The sequence below is a fragment of the Camelina sativa genome, chromosome 9 (assembly GCF_030686135.1).
Source record: "Camelina sativa cultivar CO46 ecotype springtype chromosome 9, ASM3068613v1".
In the NCBI taxonomy this organism is placed as follows: Eukaryota; Viridiplantae; Streptophyta; class Magnoliopsida; order Brassicales; family Brassicaceae; genus Camelina; species Camelina sativa.
This window is the reverse complement of record NC_141888.1, coordinates 4,672,886-4,699,508: the sequence shown is the minus strand read 5'-3', so window position 1 is coordinate 4,699,508 and position 26,623 is coordinate 4,672,886. Positions and strand designations below refer to the sequence as shown.

The 26,623-nt window shown below is 32.6% G+C and overlaps 2 protein-coding genes and 1 non-coding gene across 3 annotated transcripts; all 3 read right to left on the bottom strand.

The window, feature by feature from the left end:
* Positions 1 to 6,346: 6,346 nt before the first annotated feature.
* Positions 6,347 to 6,453, bottom strand: LOC147937730 (small nucleolar RNA R71). Its single transcript, XR_015567685.1, has one exon. It is a non-coding gene; the product is annotated as a small nucleolar RNA R71 (small nucleolar RNA).
* An 11,491-nt stretch (positions 6,454 to 17,944) lies between these two features.
* Positions 17,945 to 18,319, bottom strand: LOC147937729 (uncharacterized). The gene has a single exon (XM_087465235.1). It carries the CDS (start codon positions 18,317 to 18,319, stop codon positions 17,945 to 17,947), a length of 375 nt encoding a protein of 124 aa, XP_087321361.1.
* A 5,580-nt stretch (positions 18,320 to 23,899) lies between these two features.
* Positions 23,900 to 25,313, bottom strand: LOC104710452 (aquaporin TIP1-2). Its single transcript, XM_010427064.2, has 2 exons — positions 24,853 to 25,313; positions 23,900 to 24,429 (listed from the first exon to the last, which is right to left on the bottom strand). The coding sequence occupies exons 1-2, from the start codon at positions 25,237 to 25,239 to the stop codon at positions 24,055 to 24,057; spliced, it is 762 nt and encodes a 253-aa protein (XP_010425366.2). The 5' UTR covers positions 25,240 to 25,313; the 3' UTR covers positions 23,900 to 24,054.
* Positions 25,314 to 26,623: the final 1,310 nt, after the last annotated feature.

Below are 26,623 nucleotides of genomic sequence, written 5' to 3'. Positions count from 1 at the left end.
AAACCAGATTTTCTTGTAACGTGTGCATGGATGTAATAACTGATTAGAATGTACAAATCTTAATTGTTTTAACAAAATTGGATTTAGAAGATAATACATCAAGTATTAGCTAGCGTTATAAAGTTTTTGAGACTCCCTCATCTTTTTTCATGAACACTATACCGACTAGGAATCCTAGTCACTCAATCGATCCCCTAAAAATGTGATAGGTGTTTAAGACAAATACAACAGAAAATATTATTTACGATTGAATGAAAAACTGTGTTTAATTTACTCTTTTCTATATTCACCGACATAAAATCTATACAAATATATTTGTATATTTTTAGAAAAAACTTTAAAGCTGGAAATAAGTATTTATTTTAGATTATTTGGTTTTTTCCTGTTTTGATAAAGTTTGTTTTTTTTTAACTTTGGTTTGCCGATTTCCTCATAATTAAAGTTCCCTTCATCATATCCTTCTCATGTATTTTGACATCACCCATATCTTGAACATGCAGTGATAATCATTAAAAATATAATAATAATTGTTTCTTTTTCTTCATGCAACGAATCCGAATAAATAAATACGGTATTTCAAGATCACAAGCTCGCGTGACAACGCTTCGAAGCAAACAAAACCTATAATAGTTTAGAATTTCTGTAATCTATATATTTTTGTTATTAAAAATGTCTAGAATATAATTACTAATAATAACAAAACAATAATTAAAAATCACAAGTACGAGTTGGAGTTTAGTGTTAATATATGAGTATGTGGAGTGTGGAGTATTTGAAAAGAAAGTGATTTATTGATCACTTTTAATTTATAATTTTAGATTTTATAGGAATTTACAGAAATACACAACTGGATACTATAATGCATTATTATACTATAACACAAAACTTTTAAATTTATTTAGTTTTCTTTTTTTTAAAAAATTATTTATTTTCCATCAATTGTTTTTCAACGACAATAAAATAATAAAATTATGTAAAAACAAATATCATATACGCGTTCATACTCTAAAAAATACTAATATACAAATCAAGTTGATATGTTGTTCCACGGTTTCATAAATTATTCATTATCTGGTTTCATTTTAGTCTGTTAATTTTGGAGGGAAAAAATATAGAACTAAAAAATAAAAATAAAATTCATTGTATTAATTTAGAGTATTCATTTTATTAATATAATGTACAAGAAAATCTAAATAGTATTTAATTTTTGTGTAAATTAATTGGGGAGGAATTGACAAAAGGAAAGGTAGACACGTATGGTATGGAATAGAGATAAAATGGACGAGTTGCTATTTCTGCGGCAGACACGCAAAGTGCCATTGCTTCTCCCATCGAAGAGGATAAGCCCATCTCATCATAAATGTTGGACGTATCTATTCTACTCGAGTACCCATATAACATGAAACAAACTCATTACATATAATATTTAATTAGGTGATAATCCGTGCTACAACACGAAATTATATATTTTGTAAGTTATTTTTTTGTAATTTGTATTTTTGTAATATAATTTTTTATTTTAACTTATTTTCTTTGTTTATATAGTGTTTATTTGTATATTTGGGGTTATACCGTAAATTGGAAATCTTAATAGAATAAATAATTTATAAAATATAGCTTTTCACGGAAACAGACACACCACAATATTGGATAGTAGTTTTGTAAGAAAATAGATACTTCATAATATTGAATAATAGTTTTTTAAAAAGATAGACATACCGCAATATTGGATAGTAGTTTTATAAGAAGGTGAGCTTTTCTTTATTTTAGTTTGTCGTCTAAAGAGGAAAATTACTTGTTAAAATTTAGTGTGAGATATTTCAATGTTTAGGAAACCATTGTATGTATAGTGAGATTAGGTATATTTAGGTTATCATTTAGAAGTTAATATTTGATATTTCAAATCTCAGCAAAATTGTAAAAAACCAATTTAATTTATAGTTTATAAAAATATCTGTTTTAACGGGTTTAACTCAAACTTTTTTATATTTTAAATTTTTTAAGAGTAAAAATATTAATATTATTTAAATATTTTATAAACTTAAATATATTATAATATTTTAAACTTTCGACATAATTCAAATATTTATAATAATTTAAACATTCTATAAAAATTTAAATATTTATAATCTTTTTTTTAAACGTAAATATATTATAATATATTTACTTTTTAAAAGTTTAAATATGCTCAAATATAGAACCAAATTAAACTATTAAATTTGGATACCTGATAAATTAAGCTTCTTGCTTATTTGTACTCAAAACATATTAGTCATATATTTATAGTGATTATGAACCATATTCCAAAATATTTAGTCGATGTAGGATATACAGTATATATTTCCTGTAAATTAGTTTACAACTTTACATATATATATATTTTGCGTTTTTTATTCTTTCCATCTATACTAATCATAATTAATTACTATAATTTCGTTAAGAAAATATTAAAAAATCTAAACTAAATGATGATTTGTTTTTATTTAATTGTATTAAGTTGATTTGTTGTTTCCGTAAATATCTCACAATATAAAAGCAAATCAAATAAGTTTACATATATATATAATTTCGTATTTAATCTATTGATTATTTTGAAAGTAACAAAGTTAAAATCCATAAGTATTAAAGATTTCTCATTATTATTAATATTCTTAATAATTATAGGAATTAAGTATATGGTACTAGTTAATATTTAATATTACTGAAACCATTAAATACTCGGAGACTAGTTTCCTTATTTATTGGGATTATATCTTTGTTTGGCGACAAAAATAGTTATTCTTGAATCAAACCAAATACACGATCTGAATAGTATCAATCCGGATAACAAACGGATCTACGTGTTGATTTTTGTTCTATTATCGGGTTAAACAGGATCTGCGTCCTGACCCAGTCGTAATTAAGTGGTCGAGCAAGGGGTATAATGGTCATTTAGATAAATCATAATTATAGAATAATTTAATTAAATTAAGTAATTTTCTAACGTACTAAAATAAAGTCATGGTCCAATTTGAGTTTAGTAAATACTTCTGCTTTAGTAATATAGATTTAACTATATACGTGATACCGATTTTTCTTCTTTTCTTTAATAACAGTTTTTTTATGTTGTATATGTAATTTGACAGAAAAAAAATGTTAGTCCACCGTTGGCATTAGTTACATATTATCCCAATGACGCATACGATGATCGAACCGTTTTAACTGACCGTTTGGCTACGTGGAAGACCATCGGACTACATGACTTAAGCCCTGTTTTTTTTCCTGTCACGACTCCACCTGGCAACTGTTTTCTAACCAACTATATATTGTAAATATGAACATTTTACAAAAAAAAAAATTTAATTCCATAAATTTCTAAGTAGAATTTACTTTTTATATTGATAATTATTCTGTACATGATCTTCTTCGCAGATCTGAAAAATCAGCAACGATCGCTACTGCAAATTTAAGGCATGGATAATATTGTTAGTTAATTTGGCGACTCCAAAATTTTGAGATTTAAGTCGCAGCAACTGATAAAAAAAAAAGATGAAGGATAATTGGAAAAGAAGTAAAACAAAATTGTTTACCGATGGATGTCCCTGCGACTCATTTTCAAACAGGGCATAATTAATAGAAACCGAAAATGTTGAAGAACCTAGTAGTGACCTTTCTCCAGACATAATAGAAGATGGAAGTAATATATCTTTTAAAAATTCTGAAAATATCTCAGATGAAATATACAATTGTAAAACAATAAACATAATTATAAAAAACATTGATAAACAGTTTTTAATAGATATTATCGACACGATAGATGATCAATAAATAAATAAAAGAATATTTATTACGACTGCTACCTCATTATTCGCTTACACCTTTGATAAAAAGAAAAAAAAATAAGAAAAAATAATAATAATAAAGCAAAGCTCAAAGGAATAATAATAATATAATAAGTCTGGGGGAGAGAAAGAGTACCACAGGTTATAAAGATATTGTCTTGCTTGTTATGGTATTGTACGCGAATGAGTCTAGAAGGTTCTTAACGTTGATCAAATTGATTAGTCCCATCGATGAAGGCTTAATGAAGGATGTTGTGAATTTTGGGATACTACAAATGCCAACGGAGAAGTACATGTTGGTTCGATTTGGATTTGTCTGCTAAGCATATAGATTATGGTTTGGATTATCATGGCATTACTTTAAAAAGAAAAGGAGTTTCTGCGTTTTCAAACTTTTTCCACAGATGAAGTTCTTGATTTGCTTGAGGGCAAGCAAAAGCTAAGTCTAGGGAAATTGATATATCATGGTTTTTAGGTGATTTTAGCCATGATATAAATCTTATCTATAGAGTATTTTTGGTGCTTTTAGAGTCTTTATGAGTCTTTATAGGATTTAGCATGGATGGGAGCATAATGGAGCTAAATAGGAGGATTTGGAGCACAATCAAGCATTGAGGCTAAGCTGTGAAGTTGGGAGACGAATTCAGAGAAGGCATCGATCGATGCAGATGCTTGTGTCGATCGATGCATCATCCAGCAGAAGAATTGAAAGTTTTCCCACAAGTTTTGAAGATTTACAAAGTTGCCCCAAAGTTTTCCATATTTGCATAATTGGTCTCTAGACGTTTTTAGGAATATAAATAGGATTTTTGGTAATTGTTTTAGACCTAAGCTTGATTTTTCCCTGCAACTTTTAAGAGAAAACCTTGTGAGAGATTATAGAGAGCTTTTGGAGAGAAGAATCAAGACTCCTTCAGAGAAGATTCAAAACTCCTTTACTTCTTCTTTATTCTCTTTTTTAATGCAATTTATTCAGAAGATGTTTTGTGTTTCATTGATTATGTTAGGTTTAAGGTTTCTCATTAGGGATTTATGAATTATTAAATCTGTTTATTTAGGATTCATTATCTTTCTTGTTCTTCACCATATGTTGTTCTTAATGCTACATCTTTGATTTGTCATCTGGATTTAGATCTTAGGATTATTGATTGATATGAGAATATAATTGATTTTCCTGACAAAAACCTTTGGTGAGAAAAATTACTTCTTGCAAAGAGATTTGATTTAGTAAATTTGTGAACTTATCTAAACTTGATTTTATTGCTGGTTTTTAACTTGAATTTTGCAAAGAGATTTGAATTTTTGAGTTTTAAAACTTAGATAATATTTGCAGTGAGAACTGATTTATTTTACAGTTATGTTTAGAGTTCAAGAACGGTGCTTAATTACTGAATCCTGCTTGCTTAATTAATTGATTTGATTTTCCATGATTTCCTGAGAATTTCCCTAAGCCTAGCGTTTATTCCTATTGATTTACAACTCTTTTATTTTCTGTTTCTGCATTGTTTTTCAAATTAATATTTTGATTTAGCATAATTAAAAGATTATTAAATCTTTTGTGTGAATCTAGAGTTCTTGTAGATTCGATCCCTAAATACTACAATTGATCTCTTAATTTGAGAGAGTATCTCTAGGGTAAATTTGAGCATATCAAATTTTGGCGCCGTTGCCGGGGACTCTTTTGATTCACCATTAGATTAAAATCTTTGATTTTGTCTAAATTTTTCTTTTTCTGTTTTACTCACACGCTTTTGTTTATTTTCTCTTGTGTGTTTCAGGTACATGCCTAAGTCTATCACCATGAAAAATCCTACTGGTCCAGTTGTTAAGCTTACAAACCAAGAGTTAGGGCAACTAGAGCGTGATAACACAAAAGCAGCCAAATCAGCAAAGATGGTCAACCCAATCATATTGAGACCAGATGCGGCTGGAGTTTTGAGGGATCAAGAGGGTCATGTGCGCAACGAACAAAGCCAGAAACTTGATGCTGAAGGACATGTTATTCAGGAAGAACTTGTTGTGGCCGATGGGAATGCATGTTGTGTCGATCGACGCAACCAAGATGGCATCGGCCGACGCAACGTTGGCGTCGATCGATACATTGCCAGAGCCGATGCAGAGAACCTTCAGCCTAGACGGGACAACAATGGAGAGCTTGTTAAGACTCTTGCGGACTTCAACAGGCCAAATTTGTTCTATGAGAACCGTTCCGCAATTGTCCCTCCTCCATTCCCAAGGAATGATTTTGAGCTAAAGTCTGCTTACTTTGCTCTTGTTGGACAAAGACCATTCAAGAACCTGCCACATGAGAAGCCTCTAGACCATATTGAGCACTTTGAGGATATAGTCACAAGCATCAAGGCTAATGGAGTCATAGAGACTATCTCTACTGCAAGCTTTTCCCCTACTCTCTTGCTGGGGAAGCTTCACATTGGCTAAGACAACTCAAACCACGATCTCTGACAACCTGGCATGACATCAAGGTGGCATTCTTGAACTACTTCTATGATTATGCTATGTCTGATGAGCTGAGGATTAAGCTCTCCACCTTTAGACAAGGACCTGCTGAATCTTACAAAGCTACTTGGGTAAGGTTCAAAGCATACCAGAGGGACTGTCCACATCATGGTTTCTCAGAGGTGCAGTTGATTAGTATCTTCTTTAGCGGGATTGACTGGAGGTATCAGATGGCTTTGGATGCTGCTAGTGATGGGAACTTCAAGACAAGGTACCCAGATGAGGCTGAAAAGTTGATAAAAAGGCTAACATCCAGAAACATCACTAAAAATGCAGACCTATAATGGAAGAGAGCACATGAAGGCCATGATTCAAATCAGTTTGCTACAGTGAATGCTAAGTTGGATAAAGTGCATAACCTTCTTGTTGGAAAGAAGTCAGTCCATTTCGCTGAAGATGTTGAGATTTTTGAGCTAAAGCCAGAGACTACAGAAGAAGATGTCAACTATGTGTATGGAGCTGGGTATCAAAATCAGAGATATAGTCAGAAGAATTCCTTCGCAGGAAATCCAAACAACAACTTCACTAGGAACTATGGTTCTTCTTCTTACCAACCCGTCCCTCCACCCAATTCAGAGAGCAAGATGGAATCAATGCTTGGACAGATTTTGGAAGGTCAACAGAAGTTAACTGTAAACTTCAATGGGAAGATTGATTATGTATACACTGAGCTGACTGGGAAGTTTGATGCATTAAACACTCATGTTAAGAAGCTGGAGAATCAAGTGATTCAGACTGCTGGGTCAGTTAAACGACAAGAGGAATTTCTTAAAAGAAGAACTGAGTCGAACCCCAAGCATGCTTGTGATGCAATTTTGGTGAAGGAAGAAGACAATTATCTGGTAGATGATGTTGCATCGACCGATACACAGCAGCATCGATCGATGCGAGAGGAAGCAAGAAGTGGTTGTCTCTGAGAAAGTGAGTGCAGTGATTCAGAGTAGGATTGCAGAGAAGTTACCAGATCCTGGAAGCTTTGTACTTGATTTTTTTATATCTTCAAAACGGTTTGCTCACTCTCTTTGCGATCTTGGTTCTATTATCAACTTGATGCCACTTTCTATTGTTGTGAGACTTGGGATGACAGATTTCAAGCCGACTAAGATATCTCTTATCTTAGCTGATCGGTCCCGCAGAATTCCTGAAGGTGTTTTAGAGGATATTCTAATCAAGATTGGAGATTGCATGATTCCCAATGACTTTGTGGTGCTGGAATATGACAAAGAGCCTAGTGATCCTCTCATCTTAGGACGCTCATTCTTGGCTACAGCTGGTACTATCATAGATGTAAAGAAGGGACACATATCTCTGAATGTGGATAATTTGGTCATGAATTTTGAGCTGGACAAGCTGAGAAGAGCTCCCACTATTGATGGTCAGACATTTTCTGTGGAAATTGCTTCTGATGATGATCTGATCGTTGAGCTTCATGGAGACATTACTGCTGGGTATGTCAAAGAGTTGGAGCCTGTTGAGAAATTGAGTAAGCAAGCTGTTAAGCTTGAAGATTGGAGTGGAGATCATCTAATCAGTACAAGAGACCATGATGAGGTTCTGATCCATGACAAGTTGCTGGTAGATGATGTTTTTGTAATGGAAACACGGATTGCTGAGGAAAGCTGTAGAATCGTTGAAGAAACACGAGTTGCAGGTCGAGCATCGATCGATGCAGCTGTTGCATCGATCGATACACCTTCCAGAATCGGCTCGAACTTGTCCAAAACCGAAGATTCTCGAGTTGATTCCTTAGCTGCAAGTCCTAGACCAGTTGTAAAGCTGAAATCTCACCATTCCACAGCCAAGAACCCATAGGTAAGTCAAAGGTATGTATCTTCTTCACCCAAACCTTCTCCATTCATAAATAAGAATTTCAAAGGTACAAAAACTGTTGTGCAGTTAACCAAGCCAAGAGATTATCGTAGAGCGCTTGTTTCTTCTATTGATAATGTTGTAGGACAACCACCCATACCTCAGTCCCGCCCTGGTCTTGTTCCTCAGGTACTTGTCAAACCTCATGCCCCTACTGTCTACACACCACCTTGGATGAAGAGGCCATTCTCTCGGAAGCATTCATTGCCATGTTCTGATCCACCAGATGCCTGAGATCCGACACAGTCAAACTAATGACTGAAAACAAGCGCTTAGTGGGAGGCAACCCACTGATAGGTTTTTCTTTTTCATTTTTCTTTTTATTTTCATTGATTTTTTTTTATTTGCCAATCTCTTACTTGATAACATTGGGGACAGTGTTTTTTAAGTCAGGGGGAGGCAGTTACTAACTACGTTTTTGTTTTTGAGAGTCAGTCAAAAAAAGAAAAAGAAAAAAAAGTTTTATTGAGTCAAAATATTTGTTGGGAACTATGATTTTTGTTTTTTGTGTACTATCTTGGTTGATTAATTCTGTAGATTGAATCCATAAATCTGACTAATGAACAATCCAAAGGCTGACCAGTGAACTAGAGACATCCAAATTTCCAACAGAATCCACAAAAGCCTGAGGTAATTTCTGTACTTTTCTTTTTATACTCATCAAGGAGATTAATGTTCATAGAGCTTAACTCCTTGTTCATACCTGACAAGTAAGATTTCAGAAAAGAAAAAATTTGGTACTTCTCTCCCTTATTTAAGTTTAAAAGATTTTTTCTGAGAGCTTTGTTTTTTTTTTTTAAAGAGAGAGAATAAAAGATGAGATGATTTTGATCAGTTTAGAGGGATAAGTAAATTACTTGTGACCCCATTATTCTACTCTTGAGTCAAATGATCACACAAAGTTTGGAAGTGAGGGGTAGGTAAATTACCGATGACCCCATTATTCGCCTACACCTTTGATAAAAAGAAAAAAAAAATAAAGAAATAATAATAATAATAATAAAGCAAAGCTCAAAAGAAGAATAATAATAGAATAAGTCTGGGGGAGAGAAAGAGTACCACAGGTTGTAAAGATATTGTCTTGCTTGTTATGGTATTGTACGCGAATGAGTCTAGAAAGTTCTTGACGTTGATCAAATTGATTAGTCCCATCGATGAGGCTTAATGAAGGATGTTGTGGAATTCGGGATACTACAAATGCCAACGGAGAAGTACATGTTGGTTCGATTTGGATTTGTCTGCTAAGCATATGGATTATGGTGTGGATTATCATGGCATTACTTTAAAAAGAAAAGGAGTTTCTGTGTTTTCAAACTTTTTCCACAGATGAAGTTCTTGATTTGCTTGAGGGCAAGTAAAAGCTAAGTCTGGGGGAATTGATATATCATGGTTTTTAGGTGATTTTAGCCATGATATAAAAGTCTTATCTATAGAGTATTTTTGGTGTTTTTAGAGTCTTTTTGAGTCTTTATAGGATTTAGCATGGATGGGAGCATAATGGAGCTAAATAGGAGGATTTGGAGCACAATCAAGCATTGAGGCTAAGCTGTGTAGTTGGGAGACGAATTCAGAGAAGGCACCGATCGATGCAGATGCTTGTGTCGATCGATGCATCATCCAGCAGAAGAATTGGAAGTTTTCCGACAAGTTTTGAAGATTTACAAAGTTGCCCCAAAGTTTTCCATATTTGCATCATTGGTCCCTAGACGTTTTTAGGAATATAAATAGGATTTTTGGTCATTGTTTTAGACCTAAGCTTGATTTTTCCCTGCAACTTTTAAGAGAAAACCCTGTGAGAGATTTTAGAGAGCTTTTGGAGAGAAGAATCAAGACTCCTTCAGAGAAGATTCAAAACTCATTTACTTCTTCTTTATTCTCTTTCTTAATGCAATTTATTCAGAAGATGTTTTGTGTTTTATTGATTATGTCTGATTAGATCTGCTTGTTAGGTTTACGGTTTCTCATTAGGAATTTCATGAATTATTAGATCTGTTTATTTAGGATTCATTATCTTTCTTGTTCTTCACCATATGTTGTTCTTAATGCTAGATCTTTGATTTGTCATCAGGATTTAGATCTTAGGATTATTGATTGATATGAGAATATAATTGATTTTCCTGACAAAAACCTTTGGTGAGAAAAATTACTTCTTGCAAAGAGATTTGATTTAGTAAATTTGTGAACTTATCTAAACTTGATTTTATTGATTTAGTAAATTTCTAAACTTATCTAAACTTAGATAATATTTGCAGTGAGAACTGATTTATTTTACAGTTGTGTTTAGAGTTCAAGAACGGTGGTTAATTAATTGATTAGATTTTCCATGATTTCCTGAGAATTTCCCTAAGCCTAGCGTTTATTCCTATTGATTTACAACTCTTTTATTTTCTGTTTCTGCATTGTTTTTAAAATTAATATTTTGATTTAGTATAATTAAAAGATTATTAAATCTATTGTGTGAATCTAGAGTTCTTGTGGATTTAATCCCTAAATACTACAATTGATCTCTTAATTTGAGAGAGTGTCTCTAGGGTAAATTTGAGCATATCATTACACATGGACATATGATCACTCCTGGTTCCTCTCTTTCGACTTTCATTACCCCAAGACAATACCATGATGGTTCTATGAATGGTGGTACTAGTTCGGCCCGTCCGATGACATATATCCTCCCCAAATATCTAAAGTTTCACTACCCTACTACACTAAACACGAAAAACACCAACTTACTAGCCCTCTACCTAAGATAGTCTTCCACATTGATATAGGAAAACCCTGGATACTATCTTGGCCCTACAACCTTGTACCCTTCGTATCAGACATGCCATACTCACTTGTCCGCGAATTCAGAATCAAATGGTGGGACAAATACAACCTCGACCGCTGCTCCTTAACCAACTTGGAGAAATGGATTCAGTTGCATCAACAAATAAAGCAATCAATGGCTACAGTATCCCAAGCATTACCACATATTCAAACAACAAATTTTCTCCGCAAACCACCAAGTCCTATATAATCAACAACTTCATCCTCCAGATCCAAGAAAAATAGAGGCAAAGAAAAACTCAGGAAAAACTTCTTGAAACAATTTTGATGCAAATATCCTCCTTGGACGACGAAGATGATATAACAAGACAACAATACACAACACGAGGATCCATATGGTGGACTATCACAAGATCCATTCCAAAACATGCATCTTTATCCAATAAAAAAATTGAAATATGTTTATACTCCTACATAAAATTGTACTCTCTAATTTTTATAAATTGTATGTATTAGGAGAAAATCTTTAACAAATATATGTTACTCTAAATTCTGGATTTCATATTGTCTATGTGAGTGCATCAAGTAAAGTCATGCCAGAAGGAATTTCTTTGTTGTTGTTACTTTGCTACCACTTTCAAACAAACATACCTATAAATCTCAGTATGTTGTTTAAATTGGTTTGGTTCTATGGGAAATTTTAGGAATTGTTATTGTAAGGGGACATACATGTTTTAGATATATATTAATTTATAGGTTAAAAATCACATTATTTTTGTTAAGAATACTTTCTGAATAAAAGAGAGGATAAATAGAATAGACGATGTTTTAGATACGTAGCCATTTGGAAAAAGAAGAAAATCAAAATAAAATTGGAAAGGAAATTATGGTCAAAAACATGAACGATCACATGGTATGAGGGTCAAGAAACTTCAAACTAAAATGTATAATTATCACTAATAAAACACATGTAATAACTATAATCTTAGAAGTGTTACGGTTTGACTAACTTTCTCCCTTAGTTATATTTGAGTTCTTAGTGGAGAAAAAATTTATGAGTTTTCAAATAATAAAAATGACGTTATTTTAATAAATGATAGGGAAATAAATTGATGTTAAATCGGATTTTAATCTTTAACCAAGAATTCAAATGGGGATTTTAATTTTTATGCAGAAAATTGCAAAAAAAACACCATATTATGTTGTTTTTTGGCACTTTAAATTTAGTTTATATTGATTTTTTTTGTCACATAAATTATATTGATTAAGTTGTTTTCAAAAGTTTTCAAAACAAGTAGAATACAAACGCCCAAAAGAGGGATACTAAAACCGGCGGACGACATAATGTCCCCGGAGTCACAGCCAAGGGAAGATGAGATTTTCCCGAAAACTAAGCCCTATAAAAGGGAACTGATATAAACTAGAAATACAACTCAGAACTTTTAAATTCAACTCGAAAGAACACATAACCTTACACCAAGAACAAAAGCAACACGACTTTAAACCGAAACAAGTCAATAGATCCCAAGAAAGCAAAGCGACCTCTTCTTTACAAGAAACCAGTGAATGAGATTTATCAAAGATGCCCCAGGCCAATCCGATGATAACATTTACCTCTTCCTATCACAAAGAGAGCCGATCTCCCTAAACTAAGACCTCAAAACTCGACAAGCAAGAACCATAATTGAGAACAACAATGCTTGACTTTCAGATTCGACGACGACATTAACGCCAATGAACACCTAGATAAAAAGCCTTCCAAAAAGCTAGCAGACCTAAACAGATCTTGAAAGCAGAGACAAGGAGAGAAGTCTAACCATTCTCAAAAGCGAGAACGACAACACAAGCCAGTTAACACACAACGACCACCACAACCAACACCAAGAAGAGAGACCACTTGCAACTAAAGAAACTAGACCCAAATTCAGAACAATCAAAGCTTCCTCTTGGAAAGGGAACGAGCCAAAAAAGAGCTGATGGCTAATTCAAAGGGATAAAGAGAGTGTGGAAAGACAAAGGCTGGACTGACTAGAGCCCAAATCCAACCTCCACCGACGGCATAGGAGCGACTACAAACACTAGAGCGCGAACAAGATCTAGGTCGGAGAGTAAAAAGGCGATTCTTCATGACTTACATCGTAGATCTAATAGATACACCTCCATCTTCTTCACAAGAATCACCCAAACAAACATTTCTGGCCACTCGACCGCTTCCATAAAATCTCAGAACCACTACTTGAAACAGACCGACGGTTCCCCACTCGAGAGCCAAAAAAACTGCAAACAAAAGGCAAACTATAAAGAGACTAAGATACCCTCTCACAGCAGTGGCGGGAAGCGCCGACCATCGAAGAGGGCAAACGCAGATCTAAAGATTGTTGATGGCTAGGGTGAACTCTTTGTCGGGAGAGAGTGAAAAGGGAAAGAAAGTTAATGCATGATGTAAACTGTGAGCTTATATTGATTATGACCAATTTTCCATATCTTAGGACATCTTCTTTTGTTTTTAAAGGGTAGTTTAATTGTTACCGAACATTTACGAAAGAATTTTTATACTCCCTCCGTTTTATATTACTTGTCATTCTAGGTGATTTCACACATATTAAGAAAACAATTTAATTTTCAATTTTACCCTTCATTAATATATTGTTTCATTTGTTTTAAGTAATTAATCATATATATAAAAGTAAGGTTTTGGTCTCTCCTTATTGGTTGATTTTAATTTAATGTTTTCAAATTTTTTTATTTTTTATTTGCTTTCTAATTTTTAATTACTTTAAACAATATTTAATGTCCAATTAACACAATACATTTAACTCACACATTAAAATAAAATTATAACTGAAAATAAAATAAATTATTCATTAATCATATTCCACCATTCAATTTTATTCAAACACAATAAATTATAATTATGCACTTACTTTTCTTTTGTAACTTTCATCAATTCTTATCATATAAATAAGCATTCTATCATTCTCTCATATTAGCATTCTTTTACTTTCACATTTTCATATTCTCTCGTTCTCTTCCATTTCTCTCATCCTCTTTTACAATACCTCAAATCATTTTTTTGTTTTTTTGTTTTTGATATCTTATTTTTGTTGTATGAGTTGCAAAAAAACAAATGAAATATCATTGTAAATTTTAATTTTAGAGACTGCATGATATATATTTTACATTGTTCTTATTTTTAAAGATTCATCTCCATTATCAAATTTGGTTTATCATCTTATAAGTAATCATTATCTTCTTATCTCCCACTAATATCAAATGCTGTTATAACTCATATGTGTTGTAAGAATTTGATTCTATATTTTCATTTAGAAGTATTATATATATTTAACATTTTTTCAATATTTATTTTATTTATATAAAATAAAATTTTTGTTTTATATTTCTTGTCTTTCTAATCTATTTAAATTTATTTTTAAAATTTCCATAGTTAAATTTAAATTCACAGATGTTGGTTTTAACCAAAAAAAAATCAAATTTATTTGAGAATTAGATGTTCGTATTCCTTTTAAACAATCAATGTGTAAAAATGAGTTAGCCACATAAATAATTCACTTTAATATATATATATATATATATATATATACATATATATAATTGACTTTTTCCATTCATTTTCACTCTCTCCTTATTGGTTTATGTTCATTTAATGCTAATTGCTTAAACAATATTTAAGACCCAATTAACACAATATGTTTATAACTCACACATTAAAACAAAATTATAACTGAAATAAATAAATTATGCATTAATCATATTCAACCACTCAATTTTATTTAAACACAATAAATTATAATTATGCACTCACTTTTTTTTTGTAACTTCCATCAATTCTTATCATATAAAAAATCATTTTCTCATTCTCTCATATTAGCATTTTTTTTACTTTCACATTTTCATATTCTCTCATTCTCTTCCACTTCTCTCATTCTCTTATACAATACCTCAAATCATTTTTTGTTTTTTTTTTGTTTTTGATTTCTTATTTTTGTTGTATGGGTCACAAAAAATCAAATAAAATATTATTGTAAAATATTAATGCTAAACTTTAATTTTAGAGACTGCATGATATATATTTTACATTGTTTTTATTTTAAAAGATTCATCTCTATTATCTAATTTGGATTATCATCTTATAATTAATCATTCTCTCCTCACCTCCCACCAATATTTAATGTTGTTATATCTCATATGTGTTGTAAGAGTTGGATTATCATCTTTGTTTTGTTTATGTTCTTGCATGAATTCAAAACTCATGGTAAGAGTGTCATTATATATTTTGCTTGATTTATCTTATATTTTGTTCAATTTTATTTTTAATGTATTTCTTCCTTCCTTCTTTCTCTTTTTACTATTTTCTATGTTCAATTACATATGTATAATAAAAATTTGGTGGCTATAAAAAAAATATGCAATGATTCAACAACACTAATTTCAATCAAAGCCCAATGGAGGAATCAATCAAAAGAAATCATCTTCATACATGTATATATATTTTATTTTAAAAGTATACAATGTTTTAACAAAATTAACTATTATAATCGAATTATTAAATCAAAAATTTTAAACTCTCTCTTACCTCCAATTTTTTTTTTGAGAATTTGTATACTCATCATTATATTTAGTTCTTATGATCCAAAATATATAAAAATCATTATAGTGTTTCTTTAATTCAAAATTTTGTAATTTAATGATTTTCTATATTAAAAACAAATTGATATTCCCATTTCCAAAATCTTAATACAAAGAGGAAATCATTAGAATTTAACCTAGCAATATAGTTTAAATTAAGGTGAATATAAAAGAGATTAAAAACTAAATTAGTATTTGGGATTTTTAATTGCATTTCATATGATTTTATAGGAAATATATTTAATTAATACTTCAAAAATAATTTTGCAATTTAATTATTAAATGTTTTAGGAAAATTTTGAATATCATAGTAAATATTTATGATTTGAATAAATAAAGTGTATTATTAACATCTAGGAAATTTGTTTGTTATATACGTATTTTTAATAAGAATTTCAAAAATATATTTTTTTCAATACCAACATTAGAAATACCATTTTAAAAAATTTTATTAAAAAAAAATTCTCAGAAAATTCTCATGATTTTATAATTCTGAAATAAACTAAAATAAATTAACATATGTTATACGACAATCCGCGTATATGCGTGGGATATTACCTAGTAAGCTAAAAATAAGGGATAAAACTAGAAATTTGATTGATAAAGTTGCATCGTAAACATAAAACAAAAAGTAATATGAAACAAAAAAAATCTTTTAGAATGACAAGTAAAAAAAACCAAAAAAAAGTAGTTGGACCCAAAAACAACATCCTCGAAAACTAAAAAATGAATTTGCACAAAATTTAAAATTTTGGAGAGTATTACCTTTTTTTTTTTTTTTTTTTTTGTCAAACAAGTGAACCTTTCATTCAAATCAGATCCTCATAAAGAGGTAAGTTCTTACAACATACATCAAGATAAATAAAGGAGAAAAGGGATAAGGGTTCCATGAGTTCTTCAAGAGAATCTGTTGGAGCCAAGATGGATTCGACCATGAAGACAAGCCTCGCGAGATCCTTGACCGCCAAGTGGTCAACAGTAGCTGTAGCGACAAACGCAATCGAGCTTTGAAAAAAGGGTTGAGATAGGGCTTTACCAAGGGTTTGAACGGGGTTGAAAACGTTCTGAGAACCTGTCACTACAACTGTGATTGCGGTTCTAAGGTTGGCTGGGAGATGCTTGAAGAGGTTATGGTAACCATTATTACTTTGAATGATGATCATAATGCCACTAGTCTTCAAGGTTATAGGCGGGGACTTCAAAAAGTAGTTATTCTGCAATATTGAGAGCTTAGTAAAAGGGGGTGATGGAGAAAGCGACCTGGTGAACCGTCGGTAACCCCTTCTCCGTAGATGTGGGATCATAATGCCGAGGTTTAAGCCGGTGATATCTCTATGGGTGTCATCTCTGGACGATTCTAACAGCAGGGTTTTCCAAGGATTCTTGTACCAAACTAGTCTCCAAGTTGTCTTAAGATTCAAAAGCAGTCTTCGGACTAATGAAATTCTTAAGTACTGCACCTGTTGACTGGTAAGTGAGAGAGTGGAGTTCAGACCAAACCTGTTTAATCGATGGGGATGAGAGAGTCTACAACTTGGTGATAAGCGAAACATAGGAGCAACGGACGTAAGCAACATAAACCGCCGGACTAGCGGGTCAAATTTCATAGTGTGGCTCGGCATTGCAGTCCTCCAGACCAAAGTAAACAACTGACCTCGACTCAAGGAGATAACAAGCCAATCAGAAGAGACCAAGAATCTGCTTTCGAGAAAATCTTGACTTGACCAAGCAGAGTAAGCTGGTACTAAAGATTTGGAGCTTGATGTAGTGTTAGCACAAGCTAAACTGAGTAGAGAAACCCTACACTCAGAAGCAACATAACGAGTACGATCCACCAAACAGAGGACACAAATGTCTAAAAGGGTTGGGTTCATTATAGCAAAAACAGGTCGAGATAAGCTTCCATCCGGTGACAAGAAGAGAACAATATCCATACGGTTTCGATCGTTGAGTAAGCTTGTCTTTTTTACAGACAGTGTTCCTATGACCGAATGGGAGATCTTTCTCTCCATTATCAAGTAAACACGGTTCTGCGAAAAGCTAAGCAGGGCAGTTGAAGATTCAAACCTGGATATGGACCACAATAGGGTTAGTGGGCCGCAGAGGGAAATTAGGCCCATCTTTGCGACACCTAGGGTTGTTGGTGCTGAGAGATGGGAGAAGGAGTTGCCGCCGTTCTGTAGGATCAGAGTCGGGATATCGTTCGGCGGTGAAGCACTTAGAGGGACCATTCGCCAGCTATTAAGCTCACCGTGTGCCGTCGGCGTTCCCACTGGAAAAAGCACAACTGATGGTCCAAGAAAAACTCCTGCCATCAACGAAATCTAGTGGAAAGGGAATAAAGGTGGTGCCGGTGCTAGTCCAGATCTAGAGCCAATTGCTGTGTAGCCTTGCTCAGATGAATGAGATGAATCGCAGCTGGACTGGTGAAGAGCTTCTGTAATCGGATTCACGAGCGGGACTGCATCCAAGATCTGGAACAGATCGGAGCTTGTAGAGCAGCATAATACTCTTCCGTCGTTTGAGGAATCCTTTGAGAAGCAGACTCCTTGGAAAGCTTCAGTTGGATATTTTGGGGGAAAGGATGTAGATCTAGGATAAAAGAGAAGAACAAAGCTTATGAAGTTTAAAGAAGGTTTGAAGAGGTTTATCGCCCCCCGACGCCGGCGATCGGAGGCCTCACCGGCGTCGGAAAGCATGGTTGGAAAGAAGGTCTCGATTCCCGTGCCTGGGAGCGTTTTTAAATCTTTAATTTACAAGATGTTTGGAGAGTATTACCTAAAAAACGGGAAGCGGGAGAAATTGAATAATAAATTCTTAACTGTGAGTTTTTAATAAATAAAAATTGAAGACGATAAAAGACTTTGAACTTTAGTCTAATTAAACAGTTTGTCCCATATGGAATCCATAAGATTCATCCACGGTAAAATTCAAAAAAAAACCGAAGTTTAAAATCCAAAAACGAATTTTTAATCAACTTACATGCTATTGTAAGTTACTAACTTTTAAAAAGTCTTCAATGCCTAGTCACACACATACTGATGGATTGTGATCCTCTAATGTAGGGGCATTGGGACCCAAAAAGGTGACTAGGATAACGAGAGTTGGCTTGAGTTGAGCAAGTTGGATCGACTTTGCAAAATACTAGGCAATTGTCGATTTGGCATGGCACGGGTGATACGTGTATCCAACGAGGCATTCCCAAATTTAGGTGTTTTTTGTTGGTGCATACTATTTTGGTAAAATGTGATTCTTACTTCTTTTGTTTTACGGTTATGTACCTGGGAATCTTTGGATCATTTTTAAGTAAAGTACATATTATTGTCCTTTTTGCCGTTTACAAAAACAAAAACAAAAAAAGGAGAAGAAACGATTTATGATTTATTATTAGTTGGTGAATGATTCAACCGAAGATAAATATTTACAAATCTTAATTTGATGGAGTACTGCTCTCGTTTTGTGGTAGTGAATACGCATAGAAAAATAGAAGTAAAACGTTTTAAGCTAAGATCAAAATATGAATAAGAAGGTGACATGTGACAGCTACACTGATATAGCAAAAGATAACAAACACTGAAGATAAGGTATATCGCAGACGATATATATGATGCATAGTTGCATACAAGCCGGTTGAAAGTTACAAAGTATAATTTAATATTTAATTTAATGCGTAGATGAACATTATCAAATATAAACCAGTCTTCATAAAGAACAAACAAAAGCATTATCATATAAATGTTGGAATCTAGCAAAAAAGCATTAATAATGTAAAATATGAAATCATGCTACATTAAAGGCAATTTGTATCGAATGAGACACATTCAACGCTTCCACTCCGACTCGGTGCATTGCAAAGGATTGATGAGCCCATATTTTGTTTTGTGTGGGTAGTCCCACTCCCACCATCAAACCGATAAGTCCACTTAGTGGATAAATATAATGAAACATAAACGATACTAGAATAGTAAAAAAAAAGTAAAAAACATAGTACGAGAAACAAGGATAACGTAGTTGATATTATTTTTGTGAGTGGTGTACCAAAGAATTACCGAATTTTTTTTTAATTGAATATAAAATTTATTCAAACAAAAAACTGTTTTTACAATATAGATTGGAAAACACTCAAAATATAAGATTTGGATGTAAAACACTCAAAATAAATCAGTTCTCCATCCTCTTTGATAAGTGCTATAGGATGCGAGTGGCAAATCATAGGGCGAGACCATCATATCGTCGTACGAGTAATCTCCTTGATTCCAAATTGAACTGAACCGATTCCTTACATTTTTAGAATGGAATTACCAATCAACCTAATTTTTTTTTTTTTTTGTAAATTTGTTACGGATTAGTTAGACAAAAGTTATAACGTTTACTACCGTGTTGCTATTATCTTAAAATTTGATTAATTTCAGGAACTTTTACATTGCATAAACTTTGGAGAATGCATATGCATAAACTTTGGAGAATGCATATAGAATTAAGTAATTAACCCACAAGACAAACCTTAAGACATAAATTTATATATTTTGTCCTGGACCATTGCCCATTCGAACTCGGTCAGGCCTCGTATAACGGTGGTATAAGAGAAACTTCTCACAACGCCTTATCAGAGAATCCCATCATTCATGTAACAAAATAAATGGGCTTACAATCTTTTCAACTATTGTAGCCCAAATTTATTTTATGAGTTCGTTTTTTTCTTTCTTTTACGTCAAAGTGACTGCTGGTGACAAAGAGTAGAGCGCGATATAAACGTTCACTCACAACGATGACAAAAAAGATTTGAGTGTTTGTTGATACTTTATAGTGACGAGATTAAATTGTACAAACCAACCAATAACATGCAAGATGTTGAAGTCCCATCCAAAACATTTAACCCATAATGTTAGATACTTTTACATTCTAGTTTTCTTGATATTTTTTTTATCAAATGAAAATCTAGGTTGATTTATTGTCTTGTTTATTAATTGAAAATATTTAATTTGTGCTTTTTTCTGGGTAACAAGATGCATTATTCTGATGTTTAATTAGTTCGGATGTTACATGACAAAACCAGTAATTTACATGCTGTTTTGATCAAAAAATATTTATTCTAAAATATTGAAACTAGATTAAATCTTCAAAACACAATTGATGCTTTATTTTTTGCACAAATAAGGCAATGAAGATAGAACAAGCAATATTGAAAATGTTAAAAAGCACACATACATTGTCCACGAAGACATTTCAAGTGTGTATATATATATATATATATATATATATTTATATTTATATTTATATTTATATATTAAGTTTCAGATATTCATATTATTTTTACCAAATTTTTCTCAAAGACAAAAAAATATATTTAATTACACCAAAACTGAAAGAGGTCATATATATCTTACTAACACAACATTATGAACATATAGTCATATGTTTTCATATTTTAAAATCGGAATTCACAATTTACAACAGTATACTGTTTACATCTAATATTTTTTTACTTATAATATATCAATATAAAGCATAATTAGCCCTTTCTCTACTCTAAATTGTCACTTTATGGTGTAGGGCATAACTTCCTAAGAAATTAAATGTGTATAAAATCCTGAAAATGATTACGTTTATTGGGTAGAAGAGACAGAGAGACGTGGACGTAGTTGGTCGGAGAATGATGGGGGACGTGAACGTACCGACCAAAAAACTTAGATATGTGGTCTCTATGAATTAGATTTTTGAACTCTTTACTTGCTCCAAACCGACCAAGCCATGCCAACTTTTAATTTGTTTCAAAAAAAGACTAAAATTTTGTGCTTCATAAATGATCCTAAAGAAAATGGGAAAATGATGTCCAAATCAAAACAAAGGCAAAATGGGAGAGAAAAACCTAATTTTCTAATCTGTGGCAATGAATATGATAATATAAGAAATATTGGAGAGTGTATATGTAATTATGTGATTGTCCACCTTCTAAATGGTTTAACCCCGTGCTTCACGGCGAATTTTGGAACTGTGTTTATGGTGAGTAGTGAGTACGTATTATAATAGTGAGTCTATTAAGCATAATTTTTATGTTCGGTGATTACTTTTTTTTTTTCTTTTTTTGGCAAATTAAACTAATTTATAATACATGAACTTTAAAGGTTTTTAATTACGTTTGAAATTTCATAATTATATTCAAAATAAAGATTTCAAAATTAGTTTGAATTTTAGTGTGAACTTCTTTTTGCTTTACCAATTTTTTCTTTTTATTCTTAAACAGAGCCGGTACAATCCAACATATCACCAGTTCAATATTTGAACTGTTATTACATTGTCTGAAACAAAATTTAAGTAACAAGACAAAACAAAATTGACTGGGATGCACCGAAAATGAAAAATCAGCCATGTGCCACACTGCTGTACTTATTTCAGAATAGCTCTCTCAGTCAATTAGTGTATCCCACATATTTTTACCGAAATGTAAAATTTACTATATTTTTTACTTAAAATGTAAAAAACAAAAAAAAAATTGTCCATCATCAAGAAAACCAATATTTTAGAATCTAAGTTCACGTTTAGTAGGTGATAACTGATTTCAAGGTTTCTTTTATGTTAGGTTTTGCATGTGGTATTCTTCGTTTTTCTAAGAAATTACCGACATCAATCTTCCTCTCTCTCTCTTTCTATTTAAATGCCGTCAATGGGAAGACATACGGATTTGTGTGTCAGATTATGGAATAGATTTATATGGAAAGAACCAAAAAGAAGGTAGGAACAATTAAGTAATGGTGTGGTGTACGAATAGTCCAACGCTGCACATGGTAATTGCATATCGTATACTGTATATGAATTGCATATCGTATACTGTATATGAGTTAGCTGGTTGTATTAGTTCTAGTTTATATCTTCGCAAATCTTTACGTCCACACTATCAAAATCAATCTGATTTATTAGAAAGAACGAAAAACAATTGATCAATGTATTAGACCACAATCCACATGCATTAAATCCAAAAAATGTGACGCTTGTTTGTGCTGTTTTGGTTTGGTTTCATTTCATTGGTCTTCTCTTCAGCTGAAGGATTGGATGTTTTGGATACACGATGGATATATTTTGGTGTAATAAATTAGGGTAATATAGTATGCGTTTGCTAGAGTTTATAAACTTTTTGTTTCTTAGTAGAAGAGGCTGAAGAGCTATTAAATCATGTTGTGGCTGGCCTGGCTTGTAGGGTAGGTTCTTTAGAGGTAGATGGTTCGTGCGTCCAATCGTTTCACGAACTTTATTATCCAATGAACCCCACAAGATTTTAGCGAATCTATTCCCATCCATCTATTGCTATTCACGTTTCGAAACCAAACAAATTGACAATCGAATGACGAAAATGTCCATACATATTCCCGCCGAAATGTTGGAAGAAGAAAAATAATAATACTGTGATTGGACGATATGGAGTGATCAAAACATGTCGTTGCTAACTCGATTGGTATTTGCGTCCGCTATAATAACAAAACGCCAAATTGAGATCTCATGACTTGTCTTTGTGGAGTTATGCTATAAATTGAAAGATGAATCGATTCTTTTTATAAAAATAGAAAATCTCTTTAATATATTAATATATGGAAAATGAAAACGATTTATTACTACACATATGTTTCATAAAACTTTTAAAGCTAACTCATACTATCATTTACAGCGAACATGGTAGTGCATGTAAATTTATGTTAACATTGAGTGAGTTTCAAAGTATTTATGTAAAGTTTGCGCGAGTATGTGCTAGTGTTATCTTAATCTTTTTTTGCCAAATATCAACCACAAATATAATTTGTAAAGATGTTATATACAACTTAAATTATTAAAAAAAAAATTGCCAAATATTTACACTCTCTGATATGCATAACTTAAATTGTATAAATTGGCATAAACTAAACTACATATTGCGTGAATGGTTCACCTAAAATAAGTTACAAATTCCACTAACTCATTTGTCTATGTCTTGTCTTTTTTTTTTTTTTTTTTTTTTTTGACAAACACTCATTTGTCTATGTCTAAGATTACGCTTTTGTCGGAACATAAATATGGGTAACTACATACTACTTTTGATTTAAAATAAAATGAAATCAAACACAATCACAATCATAATTCATTTTCAATATGTTTCATAAAGTTTTTATCTAATTAGCTACGGCTCTTTAACTAAAAGCCTAACAACATAAAGCGAAAATCTCCTATTTCCTGATTCACGTTTCCTGGTTTTCTCAATTATAGCCATTAAACTATACCATACACTCATACCTTATAATTGCACAAGAACATTCCAAGGAAATTAGAACTCCAATAACAAATCCAAATACACATAGACAAAAGATTCATCTTAAAAGATCCAACGGCCAGAAAAACCCATTACGATGCAAAACAGAAAACAAATCACGAAAAATTCATGAAATTAACAAAGATTGAATCTGCATCTTCAGTAATCTGTGGTAGGCAATTGCTCGTGGTCGTTTCCGTTGATGAAGACGAACTCGTAGATGAGTCCGGCGAGTCCACCACCGATGAGAGGACCAGCCCAGTAAACCCAGTGGTTGGTCCATGTCCAGCTCACGACTGCTGGTCCGAAAGCGACGGCTGGGTTCATTGAGGCTCCGCTGAAAGCTCCACCGGCTAGGATGTTTGCTCCAACGATGAAACCAATGGCGATTGGTGCGATTGTTCCGAGACTACCGTTCTTTGGGTCAACGGCTGTGGCGTATACGGTGTAGACTAGCCCGAAGGTCATCACGATCTCGAAGACCAAACCGTTTAAGGATCCGACTCCAGCAGATAGACCGAACGCTGGAATTGCCTGAAAAATAATAATATGAAAATAGGTTTATTTACTTGCTGGAGAAGTTAGGTCAAACGGATGAGTCTTAAATCTTAATTAGTTGGAAACTTGGAATGTTCGATATGGATAACCAACGAAAAAATCTGTTTGAAAATTAAATTAAATATAATTTCGAACCAACCCACAAAACAGAGGAAACATACTACTAAAATCATTTCATCAGACAAGAAATGGTAGGAAGAACAAAATTAACATTCATACGATTAGGATGGTTTTATAATTACAAAACTAATAACATATTTGCATTTTTGCTCGACACAAATCAGAGTAAGACCACAGATCAGACATATTGGTACTAGATTAGATTATAGTTGAGTGGGGTAATTTTTTCAACCGAAACATTAAACCAATTTAGTAGGGCAAAGAAGTAAGTGAAGTTACCTCGCCACCGGTGGCAAAGCTAAGGAGGAAACAAGCGGCGACTGAGCCAAGAAGCTGAGCAATCCAGTAAAGAATACCACGGAGGAGAGTGATGTTACCACCGACGAAGGCACCGAAGGTAACAGCGGGGTTAACATGACCACCGGAGATGTTAGCGCCGACTGCAACAGCAACGAAAAGACCGAATGCATGAGCTAAGGCAGCGGCAACAAGGCCGGAAGGAGTGGTGGCTCCATTGTTAGTGAGCTTGTTGAAAGCAATCCCGGAGCCTGAGCCGGCGAAGACGAAGATCAAAGTCGAGATAAACTCAGCGAGCGCCGCTCTAAGTGCGTCGGGGTGAGTGACCTCTTGTTGGACTCCACCAATGGCTATGTTTCTGGTCGGCATGATCGGAGAAAGATGGAACGGCTGAGGTTAAAGCTTTTGGTAGAGAGTGATGGGTTTTGTGAGATGATTGGTTTGGTTTTTCTTTTGTGTTGGAGGTATATATATAGCTAGCCAAGTATGATCTAATCCATTTCTCGTCACATAAAACGCTTTTTTTTTTTTTTTACCGGGTGTTAAAACTAAGAAGTGTGCGTATTCTCTTAGTCATAATTTAACACGTAATTTTGTTATTTAACGTTGGATAATATTAATAAAAGAGAGCCCTAAGATGATATATAATATTTTTTTAAGTGGCTAAAATAGAAGTAATATTACACAGTGAAAACGAACTTTTTTATCATCGCAATTTTTTTTCCTATTTATTTTGGCGTTTTAACATATTTTCAACTTGAAAGACACTAATATTACATTATACAGAGGTTAAATTATAGTAATTGTGAGCCAATCATTTTTTTTATAGAATACAAAAATTTTATAGAAAAATGATGTAACATTTGGTGGAAAATCCTAACATACTGTATATTGAATCGTCTAAGATAGGTATGTCTTACCAATTAGATTTTCTATTCTACAAATAATCTGATATACCTCTTGCATATCTCTATAATATATACTACCATTTATAATATTGTTAATATAGTCAGTAAATAATGTAATGTAATATTCCTCTTGCATATCTCTATAATATATACTACCATTTACAATTTTGTTAATTTAGTCAGTAAATAATGTAATGTAATATACCTCTTGCATATCTCTATAATATATACTACCATTTACAATATTGTTACTTAGTCAGTAAATAATGTAATTTAATATTCCTCTTACATATCTCTATAATATATACTACCATTTACAGTATTGTTAATTAGTCAGTAAATAATGTAATGTAATATATTAGATTTCAAAAACTGAAAAAAGAAATTGAAAAAAAAAATTGAAATGGGTGAGTGGTTTAACAATCGCCTAATTGGATTGAGGTTGAGGGGTTTCAGTCACAAGATATTGGGGGGTCGAACCAAACCAATAAGCCGGTTTGTCCCGAACCGCGACGATTAGGGATAAAAAGAAGTCACATGGGTGGGGTCTAATTGATCACGTGTCGGTCGGCTAAGGGAGAGAGATAAGGTTAGTGAATGGGTTACAGCTGGAATTGTCACTGACCAATCACAAGTGCCAGCCTGTCCTTACCCTCTTCCACTTTTAGGACCTTTCTTTCCATTAATTTTCCCATCTTATTTTTTCTTTCATATTCTCTCATTTTTAAAAAAATATTTCTGGTCTAAATTTTTTTGTAATTTTTTTTTTAAATAAGAGATTTCTAAGTTTAAAGTTATGATTCCTAAAACTCCACAAAAAATCATATATTATATATATTTAATTT

Excerpts from the sequence above, each read along its gene's own strand:
- LOC104710452 (XM_010427064.2), bottom strand. The coding sequence starts at position 25,239 with ATGCCGACCAGAAACATAGCCATTGGTGGAGTCCAACAAGAGGTCACT. Across the intron at positions 24,430-24,852 it reads GCTTTGCCACCGGTGGCGAG|GCAATTCCAGCGTTCGGTCT; the intron begins GTAACTTCACTT and ends ATTATTTTTCAG.
- LOC147937729 (XM_087465235.1), bottom strand. The coding sequence starts at position 18,319 with ATGCTTTCCGACGCCGGTGAGGCCTCCGATCGCCGGCGTCGGGGGGCG.